General features: G+C 36.6%; 1 protein-coding gene across 2 annotated transcripts in view; it reads left to right on the forward strand.

Moving 5' to 3' along the window:
* TFEC (transcription factor EC) overlaps window positions 1-15,310 on the forward strand; it is a 78,492-nt gene that overhangs the window by 36,941 nt on the left and 26,241 nt on the right. The window contains exon 3 of one of the 2 annotated variants that reach the window (XM_032643919.1): window positions 3,765-3,851. The exons of the other annotated variant lie outside the window; for it this stretch is intronic. Within the exon in view, the coding sequence (XP_032499810.1) occupies window positions 3,765-3,851 (87 nt within the window). The remainder of the gene's footprint in view (window positions 1-3,764; window positions 3,852-15,310) is intronic. 2 annotated transcript variants of the gene reach the window in all.

Raw genomic sequence — 15,310 nt, forward strand, 5'->3', positions numbered from 1 at the left:
TCCATACTATGTCTTTGAATTGGAGAATTTAATTCATTTATATTTAAAGTAATTACTGATAGATAAGGGCTCACTACAATAAAATGTTTTTAGTTGTTTTCTGGTTATTTTGTAGCTCCATCATTCCCTGTTTCTTATCCTGCTATCATTTTTTGTATTCTGCCTTTTGGTATCAATATGCTTTGACTTCTTTATTGAGTTCTTTTGCGTAATTACAATACTATAAGATTTTCCTGTGGTTATCATGAGGCTTACATAAAATAACTTAAACTTATAACACCCTATTTTAAATTGATAGCAAGTTAACTTCAATAGAATTTGTATTCTTTACACTTTTACTTCTTCTCCCCATCACACTTTAGGTTATTGCTGTTAAAATTTATACTTTTTTAAATATTGGGTTATTAATAATAGATTATTCTATTTCTTAATTTTGTTTAGTTATCTGTCTATGTTTTCTTGTAGGTCACTAAACTTCCTTAAAAGGATTATTCTGAATTCTTTATCTGACAGTTCATAGATCTCCATTTCTTTAGGGTCAGTTATTGGAGTTTAATTAGCTTCCTTTGGTGGTGTCATATTTACCTGATTTTTTATGATCCTTAATTCCTTATGTTGGTATTTGTGCATTTGTCAGCCTATGGGTAGTACTTGAAAATTTGAATGAGGAAGAAAGCTCCTGAAGAACATGAAAACAATGAGGAGAGTAGGAAACCAAGGGTGGGATTGAGGAGATCACCCACATTTAAGGGGTGGTCAGAGGAAAAGGACTGTAAAGGTAAAGTAAAAAGATAACTAGTGTGGTGCCACTGAAGGAACTGGTTTAAAGAAGGAGGAAATGACCCACACATTCAAATGTAGTGACTGAGTCTAGTAAAATAAGGACTGATAAATATCTATTGAATTTATCAGTTAAGCAGTCAAAGAAAATAGCAACAAAAGGAATTTCAGTAAGATGGTGAGCAAGAACCATTCTACTTTGAATTCAGAGTTAACAGGAAGTAGAGAGATAAAACTCCTGGGGAGTTAGGGGTGGTTGGGCAGGAAGATAATAGGGTAAAAGCGTAGAGAGTCATAATGAAAATTGTTCAGTTGATTTGCATAGGGGGTCTAAATTGGATCTAAATGGAATATTGCATTTGATGAGTGAGATAATTGAATTTAAAATTTCAGAAATGGAGTGGTATAGACTAGAAGGTGATAGGACCCAGGCATGGCCTAGAGAATAGGTGAAGAGAAGGCTAAATTCAGATTTATGACTTTGAGAGTGGTGAGCTAAAATATTCAACTACAATTGAATTTATTTTTCATAGATTTCTGACAGCTGTTGCTACAGAGATTTTTAGGTTTTTTAGGTTTCATGGTCATTTGGTATTATTTTAAAATTATTTTTCCTTTAACATTTGATCTTGAATTTTATATGGTCTAATAATAACATTGCTACTGTTGCTTTCCTTTTGGTCATTTTTGTGGTACATCTTTGCACTTTATTTTCTGCTTTCTCTATTGTTTTATTTTAAATGTGTCCCTTATAGACAAAGTATTACAATACCTTTGAAAAATCCAATTTGAATGATAATTTCTCGAGCACTATGTTAACTCATTTACATTCTTGTAATTACTTTACCATTAGGATTTAATACTTACCTTTTTTCACATTTTTTTTTAATTACTATGCTTTCTGTTTCCTTATTTGCCATCTTTTTTCTATCCTCTATTGGATAGGTTAAATTTCTCTCTCGCTCTTTTTGGTTACACCTAACTTAAGACACATAGCTATATTTCTTCTTTATCTGTGTCATTGTTTAACAATATCTATGTCATACCCTTAAGTAAAAGTCTATCTGAGTATGGTCTTCTCCTTCTTGTTCTCACCTCTTTCTGAATTGATATTTTTAGAATGAATACACACACATACATTCTTCTTATTTAGACCACAAACATTTTACTGTTACTTCCTCATTCTTATATTTTGTATTGATTTCATAGTTTTATTTATTATCTGACTAGTGTATTTCCTGAAAGAGTGTTTTCCGAAGGTCTTTTTGCCCTAAAACTTCTGAGTTTTTATGTCTAAAAAAAGCTTTATTTCATGCACATACTTAAAGGATATTTTATTGGTTATAAATGTCTAGGTTCAAAATTCTTTACCTTTAACACTTCAAATGTTATCCCATTGTTTTCTTGCACCCAGGGTTGTTGAAAAGCTTGATTCTTAGTCTTTTGTAGACCTTTTCTTATAATCTTTTCCTTTGTCCTTGAGCCTCATTCTTTCCATAACTATTATTTCCATTTTTATTTTAGTCAAAATATTGTGTTCTTCCTTTGTATTTCATCATCTTCCTTTATCACTTTGAGGACACTTATTCTGCTGATTTGTAATTCTTCTTTTGTCTAATCTGTTCATTCTGTTTCATCTGATATAAAATGATGTGTTTGTTGTCTTTCTTAAAGTAGCAACTGGATTCCAAGGTGATTAATTATGAAGATTCCTGGAAGCTGTGAAGCAAAGTTTTGGTTTAGATTTTAAAGTCAATTTAGAATAATGGAAGAGACAGCAACTCCAGCAAATTAGGGGAAAAGATAGTCATGTAGGTGGATGACAGAAATTATGGATAGAAGTGTTAGAGGCAAAAGTAGAGTCCCCAAGGAGGATGAACTTTGACATGTAGGAAAGAAGGGTTTCCTTCTGGAATAGAAGAAACCTGAGTATGTTTATAGGTAAAAGGAAAAAATGAGAGATGCAGGAGACTGAGTAATTTATGATGTAAGCTTCCAGAAAGAAAAGGGACAAATGACATGTGTAATTTTTATTGAAACTATCAGAAATACTCCAAAGTAAACCATTTACCATGAATTGTGTTTAGCATCCTTCTTCCCTCAGGTTTTCTTCACATCTGTTCAATACAAATTTGTTGTCCATTTAATGGTGGAGTAGTAATAAGAAAAATGTCATGAAATTAAAATTTGAGTTTGGTAACAATCAATAATATACTTGAAAACTTTCAGAAAGTGGACTAACCAAAAGAAAGAAAACATGTATATTTATTTTCCTAGATCCTTTAGAGATCTCTCAGTGCACATGGAATAACATCTAAAGTCCAGAACAGGGCCTAGAGCCACACTCTGGAATATGGTACCCAATGACCACATGTGTGTGTATGTGTGTGTGTGTATTTTTTGTGTGTGTGTGTGGTACGTGGGCCTCCCACTGTTGTGGCCTCTCCCGTTGTGGAGCACAGGCTCCAGACGCGCAGGCTCAGCGGCCATGGCTCACGGGCCCAGCCACTCTGCGGCATGTGGGATCTTCCCGGACCGGGGCACGAACCCATGTCCCCTGCATCGGCAGGCGGACTCTCAACGACTGCGCCACCAGGGAAGCCCCCTATCAAAACATTTTAAAAGAAAAATAAAATTTGTAGGAAGTCATCTCTCTACAAGCTAAGTATCCGAGCTCTGGCTCAAGGTATTCATGATAATCACTCTATTTATGCAGATACTAATTTCCAAAGGACTAACCTAGGGTGATTTGCCCAGCCATCACCTGCCAGCTGGCGTAAGCTAATGCAAGGAAAAGCAACACAGATCAGAGTGTCAGGATTACTTCATTTTAAGTTCTAAAATATTCTGCGTTTTGATACACATATAATCTAAATATTCTAAAAAAACTTTTAAAGATTGCTAAAATTTTTCTCTCTGAACTCAGACTGACGTGCAACTTTTATCATTATGCACAATATTCTAAATGTATTATATTTTGCTAGATGGAGGACGTTATTGAGGATATAATCGGTACGGAATCAAGTTTTAAAGAGGAAGGAACAGACTCTCCTCTGCTAATGCAAAGAACAGTAAGTGTTTCCAGACCTGAGGAGGTCAATGAGATTAAAATCAATAATAGCATATGATGATAAAACAAGAAATTTCATTTGATTAATAAGTGGTGTTTTCTTCTGCACTTTTGAAACAGGTACAAGATAGATAAATATTAAAAAAATATTTATTGGGGCAGAAAAAAGATACATAATTTTATTGAGGAAGATAATAGGACGTGTACTATTCTATCTGTCTATCTGTCTATCTACTTACCTACCTAATCTCTATAAACACCATCTAATTATATATCTAGTCTGCTATAGCATTTTCTGTGAAATCTTCAGATTTCCGTTTGAAGCACAACATATCATAATACCCTCATAAGTTCATGGCTAAATTTTAACTATTTTACCATGACTAACAGCTATCAGATTCAGAGGCTCTACACCTTATAGAGGAAAGAAAAAAATTATAACAACAAAAATATAACTTTACTTCTGGGCCAATAACCAAAGGTTAAAGATGAACTGAAGAAAGGTAGAAGAGCTTCACACTACTTTAAGGCATGTAGACAGATTTCTGTGTTGAAATCACAAATTCCTGGAATAATATGCAGTGAAGAGTTATCTTATCTCCTATTTGATTACTGTTGCCTTCTCATTGTTCATTTATTAATCTCTAGAAATGAATCTGTAAAGGGTGTGCAAGCTCTTTCTATACAGTTTGAAGGGTTGTTGTTGGTTTGTTTGTTTATGGTTTTAGACCTTTTAGAAAACATGAGAAAAAATATGAAAGATTGTGATTTAATTGTTAAACATTGCATTTAAAGAAAGTGAATTCTGACTAGATACTGTTCATCAGTAAATCAGTGGGCTAAGTTGTATTAATATTAACAATGCACATTTTAAATTTAAAACTTTAAGAAAAAAATTAGACAAAACATCCCTCTTTTCTTTATTAATTCCCAAATAGACTACAAAAAGGAGAATTATCTCTTTCCTCCTTTTCTCTCGTACAAAGGACCTCCACTTTATAACAAGTCATTAATACCACTATTAGACAAAGATCAAATGAGGTTTAAAATATAGGGTTTTTTTGGTGGATTTTTTTGTTTTTTGGCTGTTTGTTCGTTCGTTTTTTAGAATGAAGTGACAATTCTTTCTACCTCTTCTCTCTTCAGGTTTCAAGCAGCATATTTATAGGAAATCTAACAAATTATCTATATAAATGTTATTGATGCTAAGTTTCCCCATCTAATTCCACAGCATGAGGTTACTATTTTCTTAACTAGTATTCAACTTCTGGGTTTGAGGAAATGATATTAATTTCCTGCAATCTTCTCTTCCTTGTATGTGGTACTTATTTCATTGAAATTGTATATTGAAACATTCTCTTTGTCAAATTATCTTACTTGTTTTGTAGAGGTTGCATAGATTGCTTATTCCATGCAAACTGGTGACAGTGACTATTGGGAATTTGCTTTTGATATACAGAATGTAAAAGATAGATACTACTGGCCTATTTGTACTTATATAAAGAAGTATCTGCTGTTGGCCAATCAACAATCATTGATAAATCAAGATCAAGATATAACCCCAAGCAGTTCAACTGACCAAATATTTATTCAATAGTTATTATATGCAAAGCACAATACATGCACTATAGGAAACTAAAAGTTGAGTGAGACACAATTCACATATCAAGAGGCAACATGATAGTGAGGCAGTGCAGTGAGGCACACCTGAGAGGCAGGGAGGGAAAGAATATGGATCTTGGTATTAACCCAAGTTGTCAGCTAGGTACTGTGCAAGTCACTTCTCTTTATTTCACTTTCTTCTTCTGCATTATGAGAATAATTGAAAATATTTATTGCCAAAGCTATTTTTATATTAAATCTTGGTAGATGGCATATATATATATATATATATATATATATATATATATATAATTTTTTTTAATGCTAGTCAGAGAGTTGCCCTGGAGTTTGACTAAAGTAGAAACCATGCGAAATTGAGATATTTTTGGAATGCTTTAGGAAAAGATGATATTTGAGATATAGTTATAAAGGAAGGTTAAGATTTTAAGAGGTAGACATGAAGGCAGCAAAGTATAACAAGTTGAGAGAACAACATAAGAAAAGGCAAGAAGTCAGAAAAAAAGAATGTATAAGAATAGGTGGTAGAACAGAGATAGGAAATTCTGAAGGATATTTATAGTTCATGTGGATAAAAATAAAGACCTGTTAGATTCAGAGGAATGCTTTGAGTAAGCATTTTAGCTAGTGAACTTTTGGTTGTAGATGATAGAACCTGGCTTATATGGGGCTTAAGTATGAAAGGAATTTGTTGGCTCATGTCATCCACAAATTCCTAAGTAATATTGTATGTGAACATCCCTCCATAACTTTGCCTTTGTTCTATACTGGCCTTATTCTCAGCTGTTGAGCAGACACTATCACAGCTTATTCCTAGCTATGCACACAATTCTTCCTTGCTAACCCAGTTTTTTTTCAGACATCCACTCCTTCACAAGGAAGAGGAAGTTTCTGATTAATTTAAGCCAACCCTGGTGGCCCCGTTTCCCTGGCCAGAGATTGTTTTAAGAATGAGCTTGTGTTGCAATTCTGGCAAGTTGAGCAGGTTCCTGGGGTCTTCTAGAATTTACTTCAAACTTTAAAGGAGACCCAAGAAAGAGAAGGTTTTGCCTCTCCATGATGTTGTAAGACAATGTGACTTATGTAGTCATTTTATTGCCCAGAAGGTAAATAAACTGAGGAAAAACTAAAGAAACAAAGGGAGAGGAAAATCCAAGCGGAATGCAAAGAAATACTGCTTATATGCCCCTGGAGAATTCTTTACCTATGGATCTCACACATTAAGTAAGATTTTTTCCCTTTATTTTATAAGCTAATTGTGTCAGGATTTTCTGATTGTCATAACCAAATGCATCCTGGTGGATACATTAAGTCAAGCTTAAAAACTTAAGAGGAGAGCTTCCTTTCCCGCTTAGTTCCAGTTCAATCTCTGGGCTAATTCCTTGTGGAGCAATTTCTGTCATATATCTAACTGTCAGCCAATTTTTCTGGGTCTTGGGCCCATGCTAGAGCTGTGAATCAAGCAGCTCCACAAAACAAATTATCTAGGTTAAGAGTGAGAACCAGGAGAGCAGGAGTTGTTACCAAAATAAATATAAATGAATTCTAGAGAGGCTAAAACAACAGATGCCCATAATGGTAAGCTTCAAAAGTGAGGATATTTATCAATAATAATAATTTTTCTTAATGTCTCACTTACTATGTCACAGGCACGTTGCTGAGTATTTTACATATTTTCTCTAGTTCTCACAGAAATTGCAAAGTCTTAGGGGCAATCTACTGATTGTGCTGTTAGTCACTTTGGGATTCTTTTGCTGTGACTTAAGCAGAAAACCTTGAGTGTAGATTTATCCCAGGACCACTGCATATAGGCTTAATTAAAAATCATGTTCTAACTTCTGTTGGTGGAAAGCTTGGAAGCTGCTAAAGGGTAGCTTGCACCACTTGTGGTGGTCCTTCACATTTCCCCAGATTGAGTGGAATAGTTCAAGGTTTTCACCAATCAATTTAGCCCAGGTATTTCTGACCCAGAAATGAATATTGAGTGATTAGTGACTAGACTCAGAATAATTGAGCAGAAGTTACCTCTCAATTTCTATTTGACCAAGAGAACTAGGCAACTGTCAATTTGTTCTTACTGCAACAATTTTGTAAATTGGACTGAAAAGACCCGAAGTGCAAGAAACATTCAGTGAAATCAGCTGTGTTTTCATCAATACCTTAACCTCTCAGTTTCTCAGTCACCTTGGTGTCAATGGTATTTTTCTCCTTCCTATCCAGCCATCCCTTCACATGGTGATATCTTAGATCTTGTTATTATGTATTTCTCTATCCTATAACATTTTTATTTCATACTTTTTGACCATTACATTCTGTTTTTCAGTGCACCTACTCTAATGTTCTTACTTCACCAATTGCTCAAGTTTGTGGAGACTCCAAATCAATTGACTCTACCACTGTTTTCAATAGCTATTATTTCTCACTCATGACATTTTTTTTGATATAGAATATGTTTATTATACATAATCTAGGTATGTTGAGTATAAAATATCAGTGCAAATAATTACACACACACATTATTAGGGTTAAGTGTCAGGTTAGGGTTTTTGTGTCTCAAAGGCTTGTGTTGTGCGACTTCTCAGTCTGTTTTCCAGATGATCGCCATTCTCAGATACAACATTTGGAAATCAGTGTTTTCTCACGTTCGGTCCTCTGCCTCTTTCATCATGCATACGCTTGCCTGTGCTGTTGAAAACCTTTTCAGTCACCTGGAGCCCCAACTGGCTTTATTGTGCTTCTCTTTCCCTTGCTTGGGGACACCAATCCACAAACATGGTTCTAAGACTGAGGTCCAAGAACGCAGTACCTATGGGTTTCTTCTAGGCCTGGCCTGGCTTCAGGTTTTACGTTGCAGTAGTCGATTTGGTGTGAGTTTCTTGTTGTAGGTGGCACGAGAAAGGAATCCATTGAGATGCTTGTGCATGGAGCGGTCCTGTCTCCCCAACACCATTCATTGCACAGACTATCATATCCCCACGGGACCTTCTCACCTCCTTTGTCAGAGACGAATAGACACACAAGTGTGGCTTTCTTTCTGGGCTCTCCTTTCTCCTCCATGGATCTATGTGGATGTCTTGTGTGCCTATACCATGATGTCTTGATGATGGCAGGTTGGCAGGCTAGTTGGAAATCAGGCAGTGTGGGAAGTCCGAAGTCTGTGCTTCTGTCTGAAGAGAGTATTGACACTCTCTAGGTTCTTTTGTGTTTCCAGACGCATTTTGGAATTCTTGGTTGTACTTGTCTGAGAAAATCCGTGGGTATTTTGAGAGGAATGGCATTACATCTCTGGATTGCCTTGGGGGTGTGGAATCATTTCCACAAGACGGACTTTTCCAATCTATGAGCACCACCTATCTTTCCATGTTTTGTGTGTATTGTTTTCATTTTCTTTCATTGGTATGTCTGTCGTCCAGTTTTCTGAGTTACGGGTCTTGTAGGTCATGGGTTAGATGGACTCCTAGGTATTTTTTTTTGTGTTGTTCCCGTCATTGTCCACAGGGTTCTCTTCTTCCTTCCTCATTCAGATAGTTTGTTGTGAGTGTACAGAAAGGCAACCGATTTCTGTAGTGTCGATGAAGTTTCTACCCTGCAATCGAACTGAGTTTCCTGATGAGTTTCCTGACGAGTTCCTGTTTTCTTTTGGGGGCGGAGGGGGTCACCTTCAGCATTCTCTGTGCAGAGAATCAGGTCCATTGGACTCTTTCCTCTGCCGTTGGATACCTCTTCTTTCTTTTTTCCATGCCATTAATATGGTGAGGATTTCCTCCACCTTGGAAAATGAAAGTGGCCAGTGTATGCAATAACTGGCCCCCTTCTCCTTCCTCTGTCTCTATCTCTCTGAGACCTCCAGGAAGGGCAGGACAAGGCCAGGGTTGCGTAGAGCTCAGCTTGGTGAGCTGGATCGCTGTTCGTCTGCCCCTCCATCCAGGGCGTAATTTGCTCTACCATCTGTGGCCGGGGGGTGTGGTCGTGTGGGGTTGGGAGTCCCGTCAGCCTTTTCCCTCTTTGAACCAATCTTTTCTTCATTATGTGTTGGCAAACTGCAGTCCACCAGACGGGTTGTCTGAGGCCAGCCTTTGATTCGGGCTGAATACCAGCCTCTGTGGGTCACCCTGTGGTGCCCAGCATACAGCCCCACCCTGCTCACCTTTGTACTCCAACTGGTTGTACTCTGGGTCCTCCAGCTGACCCTGGGGGAAGCGTGGCGTGGTGCTCCAGGTCAGTGCCAGCTGTGCTGTGCTCTTTTCAAAGCCCGGGATTGGGTCCCGTGGACCTCTGGGCCCTGATTCTGGAGAACCCTCCATGGCCACACTCACCCAGAGCCCACACTGGCCCTCGTGGGCAGTGGGGGCAGGGGGTGGGGTGGGCTGCCCCGGCCCCTCACTCATGACATTTTGACAATTTCTTTCTTAACCTATTCTTGGTCAAGTACTATAACCATTTCTCTTGCAAACACTCTTAGCATATACCCATTTTTCTTCATTTTATTCTCCTAACAAAAGCCCAACCCTGATTAAACTTATTTTTCATCTTACTACACATCTTCACCTGAGTAGCTGAATGGATAAAATTTTACCACATTGCTCGTAGTACTCACCTCCAATACATCACCAAAATTTCATAGGGGCTTTCACTACTACCAGACAATACTACAGCTATTCCTTGGTGAAAATTCTCATTAATTAAGACAACATTATACTTTCTCTTCTCTTCTCAAATCTCCACCATTCCCCATCCATTCTCCATTTTCTAGCTGATTTCTCTTTCACAACGTACTTCAGAGAGAAAATATATGCAATCAGATTAGAACTTACTTGTTAGCTTTGCATCACAAATTCTATAAGACCACCTGCATCTGTTTTGATTTTCTCTGCCATCCCTTCTGTTAGAATAGAATTGTCCCAGCTCATAATCTGAAGCCAGCCCAACTACTTGTGTCCTAGATCTCACAAATTCTTACCTTCTCAAGCACTTTCCCTCTCTAAATAGCAACTCCTCCTATATCGTCAGTCTATTCTGATGTATTGAATTATAAATATCAGCATTACACTTGTCTTTACTAAGATTCCCCCCAAATAAAACCAAATCAAACAACTCCCTTTGAATGCAGTTCCTCTCCAGCTACCACACCATTTCCTGACTCCCTACCCCTCAGAACTCTCTGTGCTTCCATTTCCTTACCTCCCATCCTCTACTGTCCAATACAGCTGTTGCCCTTACAATTCTAAAAGAGCTCTTAAAACCAAGCAATACCAAAGCCAATGGTAAATTCTCCATTCTCACCAGGCTTGGTTTCTCTGTGGCAGTAGCCATGGTTGACCACTCCCTCCTTCTTGAAGTATTTTCTGGGATTCTGTAGCACCATAGTTTTTGGCTTTTCACCCATCTTACTGGTTCTTTCTCTTCTAATAGACATCTACATGCTAAAGTGCTCCCAGGCTTAGACTTCAGTCCTCTTTTCTCACATATCTATACATTCTGTTGGTGATCTCAACCCTTCTCTAGCCTAGCTGTCTCCCCTAATGCTAGATTTGTATGTCTTACTGCTACCCTAACATCTTGTGCTTCCAACAGACATCTCAAACCTAATCTGACTGAAAAGAAGTTTTTGTCCCCCTCCTTATCCATCTAGAACCAACACCCTCCAAAAAAAGTAATTCTTCTTCTCTCTCTTACTTCCACACAACCACATTTATCAGTATGCCTTCCTACTCAGCATCCCAGATTTCCTGAATCTCACAGCTTATCAGCTCCTCTACTAAAACCCTTTTCCAGGCTATGATCGTCTCTCACTTGAACTTCAGAACTAAGCTCTCTGCTACTTCTTTCCCCCTTACGGCTGTTGATCACACAGCAGCCAGAATGATCTTCACATAGCAAAACTCAGATCCTGTTTCTCTGACTGCTGAGCATTCTGTTAACTTCCTGAAATCCTCAGAATATAACCAGGATCCTTTACCATAGTCAGCACTTCCCTTTAACTTTAGGCTCTGGTCTTGATAGCCTTCTTCCTACTCCTTGAATATGACATGCATATTATCATTTTAGGACCATGAAATTTCCTTTTTTGGGCTTGGAATGATTTTGTCCAAATCTTTGCATGACTATCTCTTTATGCCTCAGATCTTTATTCCATATCAACTTGTCAGAGAGGTCTTCCACAATCACCCTATTTGGAAGACCCCATCCCACACTTCCTAAATCAATATCTTATTTAATTCCTTGGGACACTTAGGATTAGAGTTACAAAAATTATCTTGTTTTTTTATTTTATTTACCTATTTATTGTGTGCTCCCACCCTTAAAATGTAAACTCCTGGAAGCTGGTGATCTTGTCTGTCTTGTTCACTGCTGTGTCCCTAAAGCCTAAAAGAGTGACCTGTTCATTATTTTATTCTCAGTACCCAGCACAAATGTCTAGCACATCATAGGTGCTCAGCAAATGCATATGAAATAAATACTTTAAAATTCACACACAATATTTTTTAAAATTGTTCCCATTATACATTACCATTTAGGAAATGTTTTAATGGCTAAAAATCAGCAGCAATAAGGATAACAACAATAATAATAGCTACTATGCCTTGGGTACTTGCTATGTGACAAGGATTGTGCAAAACACTTTTCATGAAAATTTAATCACCACAACAAACATATGAAATAGAGACTATTATTATGGATTATCATTTTACAAATGAGGAAAGAGGCTTAGAGAAGTTCAGTAACTCACTCAAGTTCATATAGTTAGTGAATGGCAAGAGAGGGGTTTGAATCCAATCCTGTATGACACCAAATGCACAATCTTACCCACTCTGCTGTGCTAGCAGCCTCAGAAGGAAGCCATTTCATAGAATTGTAGAATCTTAGACTCTGAAGGGACCTTAGCCTGATCCGATCCTCTGTCACACTCCAGCCAAAGGACTGTTTAGCCTCTGAGTTTAAATCTGTCTCCCTATAATTTCTACCCTTTAGTCTTAGTTTCACCTCTCCCTTTCAGAGATGTGGTTGTGCACAGTGACTCATTTCTTTTATCATAGATGGGTATTTTTCAATCAAGTGTCTGTAAATGCTGGTGGCGTTTGACAATCCCAGTATACTGTTATAGTTCAAGACTATTTCAGAGACAAAGGCTGAGTAAATATTAACAACCCCCTGTGCTTGGTTGCAACTTGAAAGGACTACATAACACCAACAAGCAAGCTTTTGTCAATCACAATCTAGAGCAGATTAGACTTAAAGTCCAAGGAAGAACCAAAGTTCACCTTAGAAGTTTCTGCACAGCTCTCCCAGTTATTGCTTGCAAGGGTAAGGAAAAGAAAATGATGAAGGAGAAAGAGAAAACCATTGCTATTGTGAAGGTTATAGACACTTCAAAGTTAAAACTGGTGAGCAAGTGCATTTTGGAATTCTTTCAATGTTTGGAGATGAAACCACCTTAAATACTGAATTTAAACTTTATAAACTAATAGTCAATAAAATAAGGTATGTAGAAGTTGAGCATTGAAAAGTGTAACATATAATCTGCTGTACTGACAAGCTTATTTACTTAGAAGATAGTTTTTAATGCTTTGGCTACAGTAAAAATATTTTTATAGTCTATTTAGTTAAACAATTGTTAAAAGTAATGTTATATTGTGACCTTTTTATCAAAAAGTGAAGGTTCTACTAATTATTTGTTGCAGCGTTTACATTTGGTACTAAACAGATTATATATATATAAACTGTATGATGCAAAAGCATTTATTATGTTACCATTCTCTGTTTTGTATTTTATCTTTTCTATTTGCTTTATGAACCAGCTGGTCAAGGACAGGAATCTCCCACTCCCGCCCAACAGATTATTTTTATTCACTTATAATAGAACGAAAAAAAAAAAACTCAGTGGGATTTCTCTTTTCAATGTTTATCATTCAAACCTCATAGCCCTGCTTCAGCAAATAAAATAAAGTTAGGGGGAGATCAATTGTACATGTCCTAAAACTGGAAAAATCTAGTTTACTATGTTTAAAGGTAAACTAGAGGAAAGAATAAATACACAAAAGGAAAGAAAATATTCTCTTAAATGCCAGTTTTTATATATGCTTACATTGTGTGATATATGCTCTCCTACAGTGTTCACTCTTTATTCCTGAAGTTTATCTTCTTTCTATGCCTACAATTATTCTATCTAACAGTCTCAAGCTCAATTTTGCCATTTTGCATTCACAGTAAATGTCTTCAGAGAAAAGCAAAATAGGTCCAAACAACTCAAAATCCCCTCACTTTCCCATGAAACTCACACTAAATATTTGATATAGATATAGATATATAGATATCACACATACACATCTATGTGTGAGTTTAGAAGTTTTTCTTCATTTAGCCTCTATACTGAAAAATTGTCTGGAAATATATGTATATATATATATATATGATTTTTTTTCCTTTTTTGTATTTATAATGAGATTATCTGGGGGATAGATACACACACACCACACACACCCATATGTAACATACATATATGCATATTATATGTATGTATGCGTATACACAAATGCACATGTATGTATCTCCAGGAAATTCTCAGGGTTTTACATAATCAGTTTTCAGAAACATGATGAGTGTTCCTGGGTACTATAGTACCCTCTCTCTTGCTGAGTGAATATAAATGAAGAGGGGTAAAACAACAAAAATGAATTAAATTATTGAATTTGTGGTCAAGTTTCCTCATACTATAGCATTTTGGTGAAGAAAAAAATTAAGCCAGGTTGCTGTAGGGAGAATGTTGGAGATGGTTTGGACCTTAAGTTGAGCCTTAGAGAGTAGGTTGTAGTTTGATACTTAAAGAAAGCGTGAGGACATTTGAGGTGCAGAAAATAACAGTGGGAAAGAATAAAACTGAGAAAAATATTCTCCAATGGGATCCAACTTTTTTGAGTTTTCAAAACACTTCTTACCATTAAAAGTGTTAAGGCAAGAGCCCTTCCACAATAGGATAGGCAGGAAAGAATCCAGCCTCTGTGTTAGACGGACCTAGGTTTTAATCTCAAGTCTTTTATTTATTACAACTGTATGATCTGGAGATAAGTACTTAATTTTTCAGTTTTAATTATTTATATTTAAAATGGGAACTATGAGACTTCACTCACAAAGTTATTATAGAGATTACCTGAGAAGCTGTTTTTTGTTATTACTGTGATACATGCTTATCTGAATATCTGGTGTATAATAAATACTCAACTATCTATGATGTTGCATATATATATTATGATATTGCTTGTATTTTATTATCTTTTAAAAATTCTCCATATGCGGATTCATAGGTTCCGTTTGGCAACATTCTATCCTCTTGCCTCTTCCCTCCCACTGGAGTGGGAGATCTATTCTTACAAGCTGTGACATAGTCTACATATGTGTATGTGGTGATGAGAAATCTTTCAGAACTTGAGAGTAGTGGGAAATAATGTTGACCAGATAATGTGGGGCCATTTAATGAGATTTTGAAAGCTGGACACAAGGGTTTGAACTTAATATATGAGTTAAAGGGGAGAGGTTTAAATTTTAGGTTTTTGAGCTGAGAGAGATCAGAAGAAAGTTGTATTTTTTAAAACATGAGTTGGTTTGAGAGGAGCAGTTGGAAACTAACTGAGAGGGATGGAGGACTACTGGAGGAAGGGACATATCTTAGGCTGAAGGCCCTGAGGATCTTGAGATACGAGGATAGGGAAAAAAATTTAAACTGACCAATGATTTAAAAGAAAAAAATGTCATAACTGGGTAATAGATTGGACTTAGTACATGGAGAGGGAAGAGGCCAAAACAGAAAAAAACATATGTGGAATTTAGGTCAGATCATTTTTG

The sequence above is a fragment of the Phocoena sinus genome, chromosome 9, assembly GCF_008692025.1.
Source record: "Phocoena sinus isolate mPhoSin1 chromosome 9, mPhoSin1.pri, whole genome shotgun sequence".
Classification (NCBI taxonomy): domain Eukaryota; kingdom Metazoa; phylum Chordata; class Mammalia; order Artiodactyla; family Phocoenidae; genus Phocoena; species Phocoena sinus.